The following is a 17,053-nucleotide window of genomic DNA, read 5'->3' on the forward strand; positions in this document are numbered from 1 at the left end:
GGTGCTGCATATTCATTGCATCACTTCATTAGCATATCACGCAGTGTCTCATTAGCATCTCACTTTCAAAAGGGGGGTGCTAATGTAGACACAGCCATACTTTATGTTGCTAATTTGTGACAGACTAGGGGAGGAAAAAACTAGAATTTGCATTTCCATACAGTCCATAATTTTACTATCTTTATAAGAGAGAGAATGCATCCAGTTAATTTACTTGTTTGTGTACAACAAGGATGTGTTTTATGGCAGTGTCAAAAGGTCAAATTTAGCTTCTATTGAAAATTAATGGCTAAGTTCTCACTGACTTCAACAGGACCAGGATCTGACATCATATGTGTAAGATGCCTTTTCAGTCTTAAGTCCAGTTACAGGGACCTCAGGAATTTTCTATGGTGACAGTACAGAGTGAGAAAATTGCTACCATTTTATGACTGAAGGAAAGGTTTTATTGACAAATAAAAGATGACCTGATTATGTTAGTCACTTACACTTGACCAGAGTGGTCCAGCTTCTCACATCTTGCACAAGACCTTTGACTGTTGAGCTGTTCCATTGGGAGGTGGCAGAATAAATGAGGATTCCCACCTTATGGAAATTTTAAAGTGAGGGGAGGAAAACAATCTGGGTCTCTTCAGTTTGCTTCTCCTTTGCCTCCCCACCCAAGGAGATACACTCATCCCTTGCTATACAAGCACAATTTGTCCCCCACTTTCTGCTCGTAGGCAGAAGCTTGTAATAGGGACACTAAATTCCTATTAAATTACATGTAAAAATCTCTGATAGGTTCCCAGGGCTCCTAACTTGGGGAACGAGTGGCAGCAGGTGGTGCTGCTTTTGAAAGGTGAGTGAACCTTGGGTTGGGGAGACTTAAAGTTTGGGGTTAGTTTGGGGCTGTGAGCAGGAGGGTTAAAATCTGGTGGCAGGTTGCGGGGAGTTCAGGATGCTGTGGTTTAGGGCCGGTGGGGGTGGGGCCAGGCTGTGGGGATGTGGGGGGGGTCAGGTGACAGGGGGGTCTGGCTGCAGGCCAGTAAGGGGGTCTGTCTGCTGCTGTTTGGGGCTGCGGGGCCACAGGGGGGGTCAGATGGTGGGGCCATGGTGTCAGGTGGCAGAGGGGTCTGGCTGCAATAGTTTGGGCTGAAGAGCTGGCGGGGTTCAAGCCATGGGGCCGTGGGGGTTACAGGTGGCAGGGGGGATGTCAGGCTATGGGGGTTACAGGTGGGGCGGGTGGGGTCTGGCCGTGGGGATGCAGGGGTTACAGGTGGCAGGGTTTCTGGCCATGAGGGGTACAGGTGTTGGGCGGGTCTGACTGCAGGGCCGTGGTGGGGGGGTCAGGCTGTGGGGCCATGGGGGTTACAGGCAGTGGGGAGGGGCATTGCCTGCTGGGGGTACCGGCAAAAGGGGGGGTCTGGCAGTGGGGGTTACAGGCGGTGGGGGGGGCTGGCTGCAGGGCCGCAGGGGTTACAGGCAGCGGGGGTTCTGGCCGCGAGGGGTACAGGCGGTGGGGGGATCTGGCTTTAGGGCCATGGGGGGGGTCAGGCTGCGGAGTCATGGGGGCTACAGGCAGTGGGGGGGTTCTGGCCATTGGGGTTACAGCCAGCAGGGGTGTTGGGCTGCGGGGCTGGTAAGGGGTTCTGGCTGCCTCTGTTTAGGGCTGAGGGGTAGGGGTCCAGTGGTGGGGGGGGCGCGGTCTGGCTGTGTGGCCAGCAGGGGCATCAGGCTGACACAGTTTGGGGCTGTGGGGCCATGGTGGCAGTGGGGTCAGGCTGTGGGGCCGGTAGGGGGTTTGGTTGCAGCAGGTTGGGGCTGCAGGGCTGGCGGGGGTTGGTGTCAGGCTAGGGGGTTGGAGTCATGGGGAGGAGCTCGTATTAGCAGGGGAGAGTTCACTCTCAAATGTGCCCCTTGTTTAAGCAAGTACTCATCAATAAAGTACTTGTTTAATGAGGGATGAGTGTACTTGGAAACAAAAAGACACCAACTGAGGGAACAAGGGGAAAAAAACTGCTGGATTCAGGCTAGAAAAATATCTCTGGCATGTGAAGAAATCTCAGCTGAGGGGAATAAGGGGACTTAGAAATCGGTGGGGTCCTTTCAAAAAGGACCCCCATGTAGCCACGCCGAGCTGTGTGCGTTCGAAAGTGGCGTTCTCAAAGGGCCGTGGCCAGAAGCGTCCTAATGCTAATGAGGCGCTGAATGTTCAATTCAGCGCCTCATTAGTAATCTTTGAATGGCCATTAGCATGGCCATTTCGAAGTTTTGTCTTAGTGTAGACACAGCTTATCTGGGGTTAGGAAGTATTGTTTGTAACCAATGACTTTAGTGAATCTAGCTTAGTTCGCATGTCTTCTGTTATTTTCTTAGTAATTTGCATTGTTCTGCTTGCTGCCACTTTGATCACTTAAAATGCACCTTTTATAGTTAGTAAGTGTATTTCTAATTTGTAATATAATCCAGTTTATCATGGGGCAGGTGGAAATTGTGCATATCTTCTTCCACAGTGAGGGAGGAAGTGCATTTCATATAGTATTGCGTCTGTAATCCAAGGGAGATGAACATCTGGGTTCTTTGGCAAGACCCTTCAGCTGCGCCTTCCCAGAGCTGATCTCAGTGTCTGTATCACTCTGTGGTTGACAGTCACCCTGCTCAAGCAATTGGCTGCAAGAGACTTGTGAGCATGGCTCAGCAAGACCAGGTAAAGGGGACCCATGCTGGCAGAACAGGCCAATTTAGTGGTATGTCGGCACAGAGGTGACCTCCCAAGGGTTTCAAGCTGTCACAATTAGATACTGCTATCTAAAATTTTACAAAATGCACAAACAAACATACCCCACAACCCTGCTCTTCAAGAGTATTTTTATGAAGACCAAAATTAAAGCCTGGGAAAATATAAGGGGATAAATTTCACAAGGGGAATGAGCCAGCCATTTCTTCAGTTTGAAGATGGGTTTTGAGGGACTTCTGCAAATTGTCTACCATACATTATTGCTTGATTCTTATTTTAGGGTATGTGTATACTTACTGGAAGATTGACCTTGTCTGGTTCTACCTTCCAGGGATTTATTTAGCACACCGAATAGGAAGCACTAAAATGAACCATTAGGACTCAACAGTCAACCCCTGTACTCCTCATTTCGAGAGGAATAAGGGAGGTCACCGGGAGTTTCTCCCATTGACCTTTGTCTGGGTGGATGGCCTTATAAATCAATCTTAGATATGTTGATTCAAGCTACTCAGTTGTTGTAGCTGGAATTGTGAATCTAAGGTTGACTTTCAGGTCTAGTGTAGACCTGTCCTTAGATATTTATCTCAAATTAGGTTTACACAGAGGAAGAGGATGCTCAGTCTCATGAAATCAGTGGTGTGAGAAACTGGGCCATTGTAATTTGATGCACAAGTATTGTGTGTGCCAGTAGATTAGAGAGAATAATCTCTATGGCCCCTTCTCAGAGCTCCATACGGAAAGTCAAAGAGGTTCCAGCCATTTTCTTTCTATAATCTTCATCAAATTTCACATTCTGTGCCACAGTGAAATGATTCTTCCAGTCTCCAACAGTGCCTACAATACAGCAAAGCCAAAGAGATAGTCAGTCACCTTTAGGAAGAATTCTTCTCCTTTATCCCATGTCCTGAAATCCACTATTTAATGCACTAATTAACATAAAAGATGCTAACACTTCTCATGAAGGGTTAATTCCAAACAAACTGGGAGGAAAATGAGGGAATACTAAAACAATATAAGCAGCAGTAATGTAGCAGGTTGACTTATACCTTACATGTTAGCTTGGACATTACTGTACAGTGAGCCATACCTGGGAAAGATCAGAGAGACTGTCCTACAACTGGTGGGAAGCTGGGAAAATTATAGAGACTATAGGACCCATGAAGGGCTTCTTCATGGACCGAGTCTAAGGAGCTAGAAGCTTCTTTGCAGAAATCCAGAGAGAATTTGGACCTGGACTTTTGCAGCCTACAGGCCAGTGGGCTAAGCTACAGCTAAGAAGAAGAGCTTAGAGTGGGGACTGGGAGAACCGACTAGAACAGAAGAATAGCTATGACTGTGATATAAGACACCAGAGCTAAGTGAGGACTGTTGTGTGGCAATGGACTTTATTTTGGGACCTGAAAGACTTTTAGGAGGATTTTTTTGTTATTAAAGCAGCTGCAGGCTGTGGTGGTGTGATCCACATGGAAGCCCATATGCAGTCCTTGAGGGGCCTACAAGAGGGGGATTAAAGACTCAGGGTGACTGCAAAACACAAGGGGGGAAGTCAGTAAATGGTGATGCTGCTACAAGCACCTTTTCTCATGAATGGGGAGATTGAATGATCCATTAATGCAGGAGGTTCAAAAGTGTAGTTTGCCATGGGGTTGTCCTTCATTATCTCAAATGATGTGTGGTGGATGATCTTATCTAGAACCTCCTTCTCCAAGTCCTTCTCCAGGAACTGTAACACCTTTTGGATTTCACGCTGTGGATCCTGTGGAAACCAGGAAGTGGGATGAGAAATCAACTCAGGAAGAGTAAACATCAGATACAGGGAAAAGTGGTGACAAAGTGTGAGAATCATGCTACCTATCACTGTGGGGTGGGGGTGGAATTAGATCAGCTGGAGACCTACCTGGTGTTAAGAGAACATTGTTATGGGGGAGCTCATACCTGCTGGAAGCATGGATGGCAATAACAGAGCACTATAAATTTTGGGTCATCCCCTAACCTCCTTTAGATCTTCATAGAAGAGGTAGAGAATACGGTGGTTCTCTTTTGCTTCCCACCATCCTTTTACATGATCGTACCAGCTCCCCCAAAGCACTGAAAGAGAAGGAGAGTAAGCAGTAGTCAGCAAGTAGCAAAGTCCAATCTATCTAGAAATCCTAGAAGTCCTGTGGCACCTTATACACTAACGGATATTTTGGAGCATAAGCTTTCGTGGGCATCTGATGAAGAGGGTCTTTGCCCATGAAAGCTTATGCTCCAAAATATCTGTTAGTCTATTAGGTGCCACAGCACTTCTTGCTGTTTTTGAAGATACCGACTAACTTGGCTACCTCTCTGATAGTAGACATTCTAGTTACTTAAGAGCCCCCATAACTGAAGTATGTGAACACTTAATCTTTAATGTATTTATCCTCAGTACCCCATGAAGTAGGAGTATGTTATAGGTGGGAAGCTGGGGAGAGGGGTTTTCTTTACTTTGGGCAGGGGGAAACAAAAGCCCAGCACAGTTAACCACAGAGTCTGGATATTCAGATTCAGGCTTGAGAGGTTCATGTTACAAGGCAAAAAATAGCCATGTAGACATTTCTGCTAAGATTCTGAAAACCTGTGTGTATGGGGGTGAGGGTTTAGACATACAGCGAGGCACAGATTTGTCTACACAGCCAGTTACAGCACAGCAAGCCAGTGTGCACTCACAGTGCACCAGCTTGCCACACAGCAATGTCCCTTCTGGGCACTGGTAGTAGTTAGCAAGGCTGCAACCTGGGACTGTTGGCATGCTGTAGCAGCATCATATTGACATGGGATGTTGTTGCATGAGAAGCTGGTGTGGTTAGATTCACTCTGTCTTGCTGAGCAGTGACCTGGCCAAGGTTACACTGTAAGTTTGCACAGTAACCTGAACCAAAGCACCAGACTAGCACCCTACCTATTTGGACATCCTTTCTCTCCAACTGTTTGCTGAGAAATACGCATTTAATTTCACAATATAAAAAAAAGATCAAAAGTTTTAAATGAGGAACTTATGGGTGCTAGGGACCATGGAGGGAAGAGGGGAGGGGTGGAGTTTCCTAAGTAAGTATGCAGAGAAGGGAAATGTGTGAATATTGGGAAAGACAGCAGGGTGAAACAGAGGTCCTGCTGAAATGTTTGCAGAAGATTTCCTTGTAGTACATCATCAGCGTTGGGTTCAGAACGTTGGGTTGGATGGGGGCTTGAAATAACCAAAGAAATAGGTTGTATAAATTAAATGAACAGGAAGTTGCACAACTGGTTCTATTCACCTTGTCCAGACTTGAATTTCTCTAAAAACTCCTCCCAAGTTCCTGGTTCAGACATATTTTTGTTCATCCTGTAGAAATGGTAGTACGACACCAGGTTGTCTTTGGCATTTCTTGCCACATAGATTATCTGGATGGGGTGCCAAAGCAAGAGAGAGAAATAAATATATGTATTTAACTTTATATATGTAGAAATGTACAGAGGGGTCTGAGTGTCCTGTCCTGTTCTCTCTCAATGATGATCATGGCAGCCATAAGAGTTTAATGTTTGGAAGAAGCCATTTCCTAAAACCAACCTGTGCTTGAATGAAATTCCTTCACACACACATCTCATAGAACTGGAAGGGACCTCAGGAGGTCATCAAGTCCAGGCCCCTGCACTCTTGGCAGGACCAAGCACCATCCCACTTTCACACAGAAACTCTTTTACAGGGAGATTGGCCTCTAGATTTTAGGAGTTTAGAAACTCACTCCTACTGAGTTCAGCATCAATCTTACTGAGTTTGTTCATTTCCAGATAAGGTAGGCTTGAGCCCCACTTTCCCCTCATTACCTTGCACTTTTGTTCCCAGAAGGATGGAGGCACCAGTTGTAAAGGCAGATGAGTTTTCAGTGTTCGTGGAGAGGGCATCACTTCTGCTAATTCCAGGCCTGCAACACATTTTGTAGGAATTCAGTGTCCTTGTATCTAAGCTCGTTTACTTCTTTGTCACCATCATATTTGGATTTTGACTCTATTTTCCAGGAAAATGCCAGTTTGCCACTTTATACATATGCAACTCTACCTGACTGTAGCCCTCCAAGAAAACTACCTTGAATTCTTGAGGAGGAATGGTGAATTTTGAATCCTCTGAAGTTTCTTTCTTTTTTTCTTTATCTTCTTTAGATGCCACCTGAATCCCCTGAGGCAATGCTGAATATTGACTCATGCACTGTTATAGCCCTTTTCCATTTTCCTTTACTTGTAGAAGATTTTCTTTTAGGACAAGAGAGCCATAGATAGGGTGAGCAGATTGTCATAGTTTTTCCCTTTGACAATTCAAATGGGAGGCAGTGAGGGGTCTTTTTAGATGAGGATTCAGGAGGTGTGAATGTGAGAGACAAGGTGGAACAAGGGGAGGGGGCAGGAAAAATTATTTAAAAATCATCTAAGCAACCGTGTTCTCCTGTCTTGTTGCTCTGTCCTTTTAAGAGTAAAATGAGTATGTTACAGCACATAATGTAGTGGAAGAAGACAGTGTTCACCTTTACTATTTTCTTTCAGCCCCAACTCAGTGACAGTATTTTCAACCGTATACCTCCAGAGCTGCATCTTTTATAAAAAAATCTTCCTTTTCTCTTTCACTTTACTCTCCTCCTGGGTTTTCTGTTCTTCCATTGTCTGTACTTTTGTCTTCATCTCGTCTCCCATCCCACCTGCTCTCTTGCTTGCTCCTTCCCTTTTTCCTCAATTCTCGTCCTCAGAAACAGGTGCCCGTTCATCCCTCTGTGCCCATAAGGAGTCAGATGTGGGGGAGGCAAAGAGAAGTACAGCTGCGGGAAGGTCTATGCTAGGGCAGAAAGTTGACCGAAGGTACGCAACTCCAGCTAGGAGAATAGCATAACTGGAGTCAACGTACCTTAGGTCAACTTTCCCTGCTGTCCCCACAGTGAGAGGTTGATAGGAGAAAACTTTCCCTTTGACTTCACTTACTCCTTGTGACTGTGAGGAGTACCAGTGTTGATGGGGATGTCCTGAACATACGATTTAGTGCATTCCTACTAGACACACTAAGTCAAACCCAGACAACTGACCTCGAGCATCGATTGTCCTGTAGGGATAGACGTGCCCATAGGCTGAGAGAATGTGTTTACCTATATGTTAGGGAGGATTGCTTGAGGACTCGCATACAATGGCAGACCACACTGAAGAGCTCCTGTTGATAGGGGAACCATTTTAATCTGGTGCAGAGAGGGGGCAGCGTGAGAACATGGGGAGAAGAGACTGAGGACAGTGGCTTCCGCAGTGTTACTGAGTGTGCTCAGTAGAAGCCAAGCCGATACTGACCCTGTCCACCCTCTCCACCCACATCACTGCTTTCCAGGAGCTGCTAAGGCACTTGAAAACTCTAGTTTTGTGGTGGCTATCTTAGCAATTAGCTGACAGGAGCACTGTGCCCATTTAACTCCTATATAAAAATATAAATAAATATATGATAGACCCACTTAGCTCTGACACTAACTTTCTGACATCTTGCGGAAAATCACTTCAAGCAGGTGTGCACAAAGTGTGTGAGGGGGTGAAATTTCATAAGGGGGGGTGCAGGATGATCAGCCACCCACCCACCCCCTGCAGCCTCTTCTGCCTTCCCCACTGCAGAAAGTAGCCGAAGGCTAAGAGCACCAGCAAGAAAAGCTGCCCCGAGAGCTTCCACGGGACCCTGCCCCTGTTGTCCGGGACAGTGTGAAAGGGCAACTTGCAGCACTCGATCTCCACGTGGGTGACGTTGCCGCAGTCACAGCATCTCTCCCACTCACCACAGGTCAGCTCCCTGCTGCTACAGTGGCCCTGGCACGGCTGCCCCAACAGAGCCACCCCCTACACCAGCAGCCCCTTGGTGACACACTGCAACACCATCACCACCCCCAGCTTACAGAGCTCGCAGCCCCGGGCTCCCTCGTGCCTGTGCACAGGAGGTGGAGCTCACTTCGGGGGGCCCCTGCCACCTCCCATCTCCAGCCTCGGCACCTTTGGCTTCACCCTAGGGCTCAGCCTGTGCTGCTGTGCACCTCCAGATGGCAAAGGTGGCTTGCCCAGCTCTGTGCTGATGGAGAGGGGGGAGCAGAGCTGGCGTGGTGCGTGGCGGAGTTCCGCACACAGCTGCAAGAGTAGTAAGGGTTAAGGGAACTGCTTGGGTTGCATGCTCACTTTGCTGCGCTTCAGTCTTTGTTAATGCATCTGTCGTCTCTTTCTTCCGTCGGACAGACAGTGCACGGTTCCCAGGTTTCTAGCCTAGTCTGTTGCATGGGAAGCAAAGCCTACTGCCTGTACTAAGAAATACCGGATTTGACCCCTCAGAGATGATACTTTGTTTTTACAGTTGTTAAAACAGTAGGAAAATGAGTTTAGTAGCTGTCAAAATTAGTGCCAGCCTGAAAAGTAATAAAGATAAAGAGGAAAGTTGACACTTCATAATAACAACCTGGAAATATGGAAGAACATCCCGTATGTGGTTTTTGCCTGTTGTTTTTTTTCCATCAGGTATGTGTGGGAACACTGGTGTATGGTAATTAAATTAAGGAGACACAAGCTCTTTAGGATCCAAAACCCTACATCTGGTAAACCTGTGTGGTATGGCAGGCAGAGAGGGGTGAATTTGTGTCTCTGTCACTATTTTGAAGTCCACTGGCTGAGGATCACCATTCCTAGTGAATGGGACTTGAGGAAAGCAGTGTCCTGGCCTGCGCCACTTCCCACAGCTCTCACTGACTAGGAAGGTTTGGATTAGACAGGTTGGAGGGGCCCCTGCTGACTGCAGGGATGAAAAGTGGGGCCTGATGTAAAAAGTTTGTTCACCCCTGACACAAGGAAGGCTGTCTCAGAGGCATAGCTGTGTTAGTCTGTAGCTTTACCGTTAACAAGCAGCCCTTTGGCACCTTAGAGACTAACAAATTTTATTTATCCATTTTTTTTCTGTGAGGAAGTGGATTTAACCCATGAAAATGCATGACCTAATAGATGTGTCAGTCTTTGAAGTTCCATAGGACTGCTTGTTATTTGTTCAAGGACACTGGTTACCTTTAAAATTTTAATATATATTCTTTCTTTGTTACTAACTGTGCAGAGAGAGAGAGAGGACACTGTCAGGACTCCTGGGCTATATCTCTAGTGGTTACAGCCTGGGGCACATACATCTGGCTTCTTCCAAAGTGGGTCAGTGCCAGGTGTCTTAAAGGCATGAACATAAGAGGCAATCATCAAATGATCCATCCCCTGTCTCCCATTCCCAGCTTCTGGTACACAGAAGCTAGGGACAACATTAATGCCCATTCTAGCTCTTCACCATTGATGGACCTACCCTTGAACTTATTTGTCCTTATTGGAACCCTGTAATAGTTTGGGCCTTTCCACTACCCCCAGCAAAGAGTTCCACAGGTTGACCATGAAGAAATTTCTTTTGTTTGTTTTCAATCTGCTGTCTGTAAATTTCATTGGGTGATCTTCAGTTATATCAATGAAGAAGTAAATAACATTTCCTTAATCTATGTTTTCCTACCATTCATGATGTTCTAGACCTCCAGCATATCCCCTCCCCATTTGGTCATTTCTTTTCCAAGATGAAAAGTTCAAAATTTTTTAACATCTCCTCATAGGGAAGCTGTATCTTATCTCTAACGATTTCTGTTGCCCTTTCTGTAACTTTTCCAAATTCTGTATGTGTATTAGATTGAGAAAGCATATCTGCATGTGAAATTGAACCCCAGAAGTTGACCCTGACAAGGTCAATCTTCCGGGTAGTGAAGCATGCAGTATTCAAGATCTGGGCATACTGTGACTTTATAGAGAGACAATGTGATCTTTTTTGTCTTATTATATATACCTTTCCTAATGATTCCCAATATTCTTTTAGCTTTTTAGGTTTCCACTGCACATTGAGCAGATGTTTTAAGGAAACTACCGACAATGATTTCAAGATCTCTTTCCTGCCGGGCAACAGCTATTTTAGACCCCATCATTTTTGTATGTATAATTGGGATTATATTTATCCATGTGCTTTGCATTTATCAACACTGAATTCCATCTGCCTTTGGGTTGCCCAGTCTCCCAGTTTTGTGAGATTCCTTTGTCACTCCTTGCAGCCAGGTTTGAACTTTACCTTTTTGAGTAATTTTGTATCATCTTCCAATTTTGCTACCTCATTGTTTGCCCCTTTTTCAAAATAGTTTATGAATCAGTTGAACAGCAGTGGTACAAATACAGACACCTGGAGCATATCTGGGGCGACCATATCTCCCTGTCCCAAATACGGGACAGGGAGATACAGGGGAGAGGGGCAGCCCATGTTCCCCTTGCTTCTCCGAGGCTCAGCGAAGTAAGCAGGGTCAGCACGGCCCAAATATGGGACAATGAGTCCCTTTTAAAAAATAAGTCAGGACGCCTTTTTGGCTTCCCAGTTACGGGACCGTCCCCCAAATATGGGATGGATGGCCACCCTTAGCATACCACTATTTTTTCGTATTCTTTTTTTCCTGTCTTTTAAGTAACCTGACAATGTTTTAAGGATCCTGCAACAAACCTTCAGTTACTTGAATGACAAACCTTTTGCTGTTTTAATCACTCTCCCTAGCTCAGTGGTTACAGCATTGGCCTTACAAACCTAGCCTTGTAAATTCAGTCCTTGCAGGGGCCTTTCAAGGGTCTGGGGCAGATTGCATTTAAAAAAAAAATCTGTCAGGGACTAAGGTAGGTCCTGCTGTGAGTGCAGGGGACTGGACTTAATGACCTCTCAAAGTTCCTTCCAGTTCTGGTCTATTCTATCTCTATGCTTCCTTTGTTTATAAGCTAGAAAGCAAAGCTAGAAACAGCAAAAACTCTGTTGCAGTTAAGAGCTGCCTCTGCAGCTAGTACATGGGCTTTAAGGAGACTTTAAGTATGAAAGCTAGGCGCTCAAACTTGGTCGGGGGGCGCACATTACAGACCTCTCTAGCCCCTCATAAATGGCACCTTTGCCTACTCAGACCTGAATCACATATGATCTGTGGAGCGGTCTCTCCAGATGCCATGACAAATGGAATGGAGATTTTTTTTAGAAAACTGCTGTCATTACTCTTTTAGTAGCTAACACTTTCCTTTATTCGGTAAAAAAAAAAAAAGTTGGTTCCATAACTTTGGACAAATTCAAGTCCTGTCTGTATTACACTTACCATTTTTGTCAGAGCTGAAAGGTCCGGGCAGAACCCATTCAATGAAAGGGTGTCTCAGATAAGTGGTGGCACGTTTGCATTTCTCAGTGTCTCCATCATGCTGGATCATATCCACAATCTCCTGTATCCAGGTTGTCCCTGAAATTATTAGAATTTTACGTATTTCTCCAATGCAGTGCAGAGGCACTGTTCTAAAGACACAAAACTGTTGCTACAAGATGCTGGTAGGCATGGGGGTTAGGAACTGAAGCAGGGAGGAAACGCAATGTTAGTTAGGGACGTTGCAGCTTTTAATATTTCTTGAGGCAAAGCCTCTGAGAATGCATTCCGAACTGTGTTCTTTTGCAGGGTAGTGATGTTTAAATAGAAAAATTAATAAATAAAAGCACCGAGTTCAATTGTTTATTTGTAAAGTAGAGTTAAAGTCACAATTTCTGCCCATGAGAAATTCTGATATTTTGACAGGTTTTTTTCATCCTGAACTTGGACAAAAAGTGAAAAACCAAAGCTTTCAATAAATGAAAAGCTCTGAACATTTTCAGTTTGGAAATAACAAAAATGTTCAGCATTCCTGAATTGAAAAAACATTGGTTTGAGTCAATTTGACTTTAAATTAAATCTGGCTGAGCTGCTGCTGTTCCTTATGAAAGTTGTAGTTTGAGTGCTCACACACCAGTTTTCCCCCATGGAGCGGACTCTGTGACTAGACAATTAATCCCATGACACACTGTGATAGTTCAACCAGAGGAGGTTACTTTCCTTGTGATGCATCATAATCCAGACAAGAAGTCCAGTCCATGAAAGAGGATGGGGCATGGAAAAGTGAACAGCAAGTCCCATAATGCACCGCAGCAGCTCAGAGAACTGCAGTTTAGTGTTGCTCTGACCCAGAATTTAACATTTCAATTCAGTGCAAAAACTGAAATGTTTCAGTTTAGGTTCACACAGGAAATATCTTGCTTTACGTTTCCTTCAGGAAAATAAAGGTTCAGAATATAAATTTTCCCTACAGAAAATTTATTTTGCAGCACCCATATTTTCTGTTGAAAAAACATTTTAACCACCACCTCTAATTAAGTTAGTATTTTAATGCCACCAAGTATTCAAGAATGTTCTTGAATCCCAAAGTTTTACATGTATTTTTTCATCCAAAATTAGCCCTTGATGTTTGTTGTTCATTATTGACAAAACTAGATTGGAGTAAGGGAATGTTGAAGCGGGGCGCTTATTTCGAAGTGGCCCACATCTATACTGTTAATCTGCAATTTGAAGTCTGCACTTCGAAATTCGCGTGGCTGTCATTATGCTGATGAGGCACTGAATATGCGTGTTAGTGCCTCATTAGCCTGCTTCCAGTTGCATCATTACCATGCCACCTCCAATGGGAAAGGTCGAGTGTAGAAGCAGCCAGAGTTCTTTCACTGATGTAGTTAATTCATCTCCCCAAGAGGTATTAGTTAGGTTAATTGAAGAATTCTGTGTCAACCCTACTGCTGTTAACACCAGGGATTAGGGTGGTAGAGCTGCATCTCTCAAGGATATGGTTTATAAACATCCCTGAGGCTATGTTTGCACTGCAGCGCTATTTCAGGACCCTGAGGTATCCCAAAATAGTAACTCCGCACCTAGGACACATGCCTGATATATTGAAATATTTTTTGAAATACTGGGCATGCTATTACAGCATCCCTGTACCCCTTGTTGCGTGAGGAGCAAGGGATGCCTCGAAATAAAACAATATTTTGAAATTTGGCACCAAATCCCAACATAGCCTATTTCAAAATTGACTCAAAATAGGATACACAATTTGCATAGTGCAAACTGTGTATCTTATTTCCAGTTAGGGCACAGTGTAAACATAGCCTGAGAGATGTAGCTGTGCCAATGTAAGTTTTCTGCATACAGGATCCCTAACTAATGTACTTGCAGAAATCAGAAATGATTTAACATAAGTCACTAAATTAAGAACAAAACCAAAACAAAAAAAGCAAAACCAAAACCAAAAACCACTCCAGCGAAAACCCACCAGTCTTTACTTCATTCAACCATTTCCCTTTGCTTTATTGTAAACTGATTGATTACTTTAACTAGGATTTTGTTAGACTGATACTAATTGTGTCACTTACTATGCATTTCTATAAACTGAACTAAAGATTTGATCATATGATAGTAGACTAAATATTTGAAGTTTGTAGGTGGTTGGTTAATTTTTTATTTTTCTGCCAAGGAAGCTAGACCTCACTAGATCCATCTTCAGCTGGTACTCTGATTAAAGGCCTGTGCTTGTGATTACACAAATCTGAATCAAAAGTCTTGAGAAAAGTATGGAAAAGCACGAGTGCAAGCAGATAATTCTGGCTAATCCCATTTTCTGTCTATTCTATTCCCACACACCTGCTTTTGCATACGTTGCGATGAGCAGATCGTCTGGTCTGGCTCTGAAGTTCCAAATTTGATCCCACCGGTCACATACTTTCTTTGGAAGGGGAACTCCATCCACTTCATCTGTTTCAGAGCGTGTCACAGAGCTCTCTAGGTTTAGAGCTTTCATCTTATCCAGAGCCATTGTGTACTGCATGGAGAAGAAATGGGCTGCTAGTAAATATGTAGAGCTGCAGGATGAAATTTCCTTTTTAATGAATTATAGCTATTAATGAAACTTTATGTAGCCTCATGAACTGAGGCCCAGTTTTTACGAATGGGATTTGAGTTAATTTGTTAGTATCCTGTTCAGAACTGCCTTTGAACTTTTTATATATTGTAACAGCAACCCATTTTGAACTGTTAATATATAGTGACTAAATTGACTCCATATTGTAACTGAACGTTTATTTCAAACTTTGTACTGCCTGAAGTCTGTTTAAAGTTAGCTGTGTGTTTCTGTTAAAATGCGTGTGTGCGTGCACGCATACAAAGGAATCAGTCCAGGACAGCCTGTCTGAGTGGCCAGCTGCCAGGATCTCCTTGGTGGCTGCAGAACAATGCAGGCAAGCCCTGCAAAAGAACCCAGACAAAAAAGAGAGCCAAAAGCCCCATGAAGAAAAGAAGATCAAAGTCCATCTGCCCTTAATTTCAGACTTATGGTCACACAGTGCCCTGAGACGGTGGGGCAGGACAAGATCTCCAGACTAAAACATACAAAGATGGCTGCAAAACTATAGAATTGGGTCTTTCAGCTCTACTGTCATTCTCTGGGAGCATTGGTGCACACCGACACAACCCAGCTCTCCTCCTCATGTCTAGACCACATGGCCAGTGGACTAGCATGAGTAACTGAGGCTGGTAATTATATTCCAGATGTAGAACTGTGTGTATGAGTGTGTATGTACAGTGCCTAATTTTAGTAGCTAAGGTCTGTAAATGAATTTTGCATTCACAATAAAGATGGTATATTGCCTTATCCCCCAAATAAGATTCTGCTAGTTCAGTTTCTTTAAGCTTAACAAATAAATTTACCATTCTAATCTCTGCCAGGAACTCAGTGCATTTAATATGATAAAAATATCCACAATTTTCTGATTCAATTGCTTAAAGCAGTGTTCCCCAAAATTAAAACATTCATTTACCTCTTTTGGGACTTCGACCTTATCGGAATACCCCCTCATCCAGTGCCATCCCAATGGCTATCTCCTGATTTTTAGTCATTTATTTTCTGCCGCGTACCCCTTGACATCCTTTCACGTACCACCAGTGGCATGCATACCACGCTTTGGGAAACACTGGCTTGAAGTTAGAAATAGCTGAACCAACAGTTAGGCACCATAAACAGTAGTCTAAATTTCAAAGCTGCAAAGCACCTTGCAGAGACTCCTGGCTTCAGTGATGTGTCTTCAAAGGTCATGCCATCAATTTGTGCCAAAAGAGTAATATAATTTCTAGCTTTAGGTACCCATGTTTGATTATTTTTGCCTTTGTATTTACATACTTTACTTCATACAGTATAAATCAGTGACCTACAGAGGACAGGTACTAGCAAACTACAAACTCCTGAACAATATGGATCATTATCCTGTGAGTGTTTGAACACCCACAGTTTCCACTCAAGTCAGCTGAAGACACCGCAGAGGACTGGGTCCTTCTTTACTTTAAAAATAAAAATGGAAAAAGCTTAGTGATATGTCAGAGCTCCTACTTATGCTACTGGAAACTAAGCCACATGGATCCTCGGTAATTTTTCCAGTTCTGGACTTTTACCTTCTGTTGCATTTTACAGCTCTCTGTATCCCTTCACTCCACCTTTTCAGTGGTATGGAATGGCTAGAAAATTCTGAGATAACTGAAGTTGAAACTGGCTTCTTTTTCCTGCTTGTCACAGTCCTCCCCCAGAACAGCGTGATTAGAAATAACATGCCTGCTGCACTCCAGTACTCACAAAACAGACCGAAGATGGGTTTCTGGGTGTTCTTTGTTCCTTCCTTCCTTCCTTCCTGTGTTCCCGTTCTACTTTCTTTGATCTCTCTGGGAAGATATTAGTACAGGTGCTCGGTTTGGAATCACAAAACAGTGAGAAACCTGAAGCTGGAGAATTTCATGCACTTGGATGTTTCCTGTCCCTGACGTTGCAATCCCAGATGAAGAGCGTATGCTATCTGAGGGCTGTTCTATTTCTAATCCTATCCACACCTTCATTAATGTAGGTCCTATCAACAAAAAAAGTACTGTGGGAAATTGGACAGAGCTCAAAATGTCTCCTTTAAGTGCAGGAGTAATAAGAGGAGGACGCATAGCAACAGTCAATGGCTAGAGATCTTCTCTGCCTTGCAACCTATATCCCCTATTAATATCTGGGGCTGTGTTTTTAATCATACTGTAAAAAATGTTTACTTCCTTAGGACACTATTAACATCTGGGATTATCAAAAGAGAAGAAGCTCCAGTGAAGATGATTTGTTTGTACCGTAGTTTAAATAGTCTTACAATAAGAAACATTTCCCTGATGTTTAACCTAACTGTACCTATAGTATCTTGAAGGGAAAATAAATCGCTTCATCTGAGTTACCTTTAGCATCTGAACCAATATGGAATGAATTAACAAACAAACAAACAAAGCAACTATCTTTAGTTTTCACCACTTACTGTAAACTGGTTGTTTCCTTTTTGCACTTCATTCATTCTGGAGAAGGAGAACTGTTTCTTTTTTCACTAATTTTTGTTAA

The 17,053-nt window shown here is 43.9% G+C and overlaps 1 protein-coding gene across 3 annotated transcripts; it reads right to left on the reverse strand.

Moving 5' to 3' along the window:
- Positions 1–3,440: 3,440 nt before the first annotated feature.
- On the reverse strand, positions 3,441–15,301 carry SULT1C4 (sulfotransferase family 1C member 4). 3 transcript variants are annotated; one of them, XM_074991196.1, is made up of 7 exons: positions 14,293–15,301; positions 11,899–12,036; positions 6,548–6,630; positions 5,998–6,124; positions 4,713–4,807; positions 4,295–4,475; positions 3,441–3,553 (listed from the first exon to the last, which is right to left on the reverse strand). In XM_074991196.1, the coding sequence occupies exons 1-7, from the start codon at positions 14,474–14,476 to the stop codon at positions 3,441–3,443; spliced, it is 921 nt and encodes a 306-aa protein (XP_074847297.1). In that variant the 5' UTR covers positions 14,477–15,301. The 3 variants fall into 3 exon arrangements, with proteins under 3 accessions (XP_074847297.1, XP_074847288.1, XP_074847278.1); XM_074991187.1 differs by having other exon boundaries at positions 6,548–6,633; XM_074991177.1 differs by having other exon boundaries at positions 6,548–6,645.
- Between the last annotated feature and the right edge of the window lie 1,752 nt (positions 15,302–17,053).

The sequence above is a fragment of the Carettochelys insculpta genome, chromosome 1 (genome assembly GCF_033958435.1).
Source record: "Carettochelys insculpta isolate YL-2023 chromosome 1, ASM3395843v1, whole genome shotgun sequence".
Classification (NCBI taxonomy): Eukaryota; Metazoa; Chordata; order Testudines; family Carettochelyidae; genus Carettochelys; species Carettochelys insculpta.

Coding starts and splice junctions, on each gene's coding strand:
- SULT1C4 (XM_074991177.1), bottom strand. CDS start 14,476: ATGCAGTACACAATGGCTCTGGATAAGATGAAAGCTCTAAACCTAGAG. Junction 6,646..11,898: donor TTTCAGCTCTGACAAAAATG/GTAAGTGTAATA, acceptor AATGTGTTGCAG/GCCTGGAATTAGCAGAAGTG. Junction 6,125..6,547: donor TCTGGGAACAAAAGTGCAAG/GTAATGAGGGGA, acceptor CACCCCATCCAG/ATAATCTATGTGGCAAGAAA.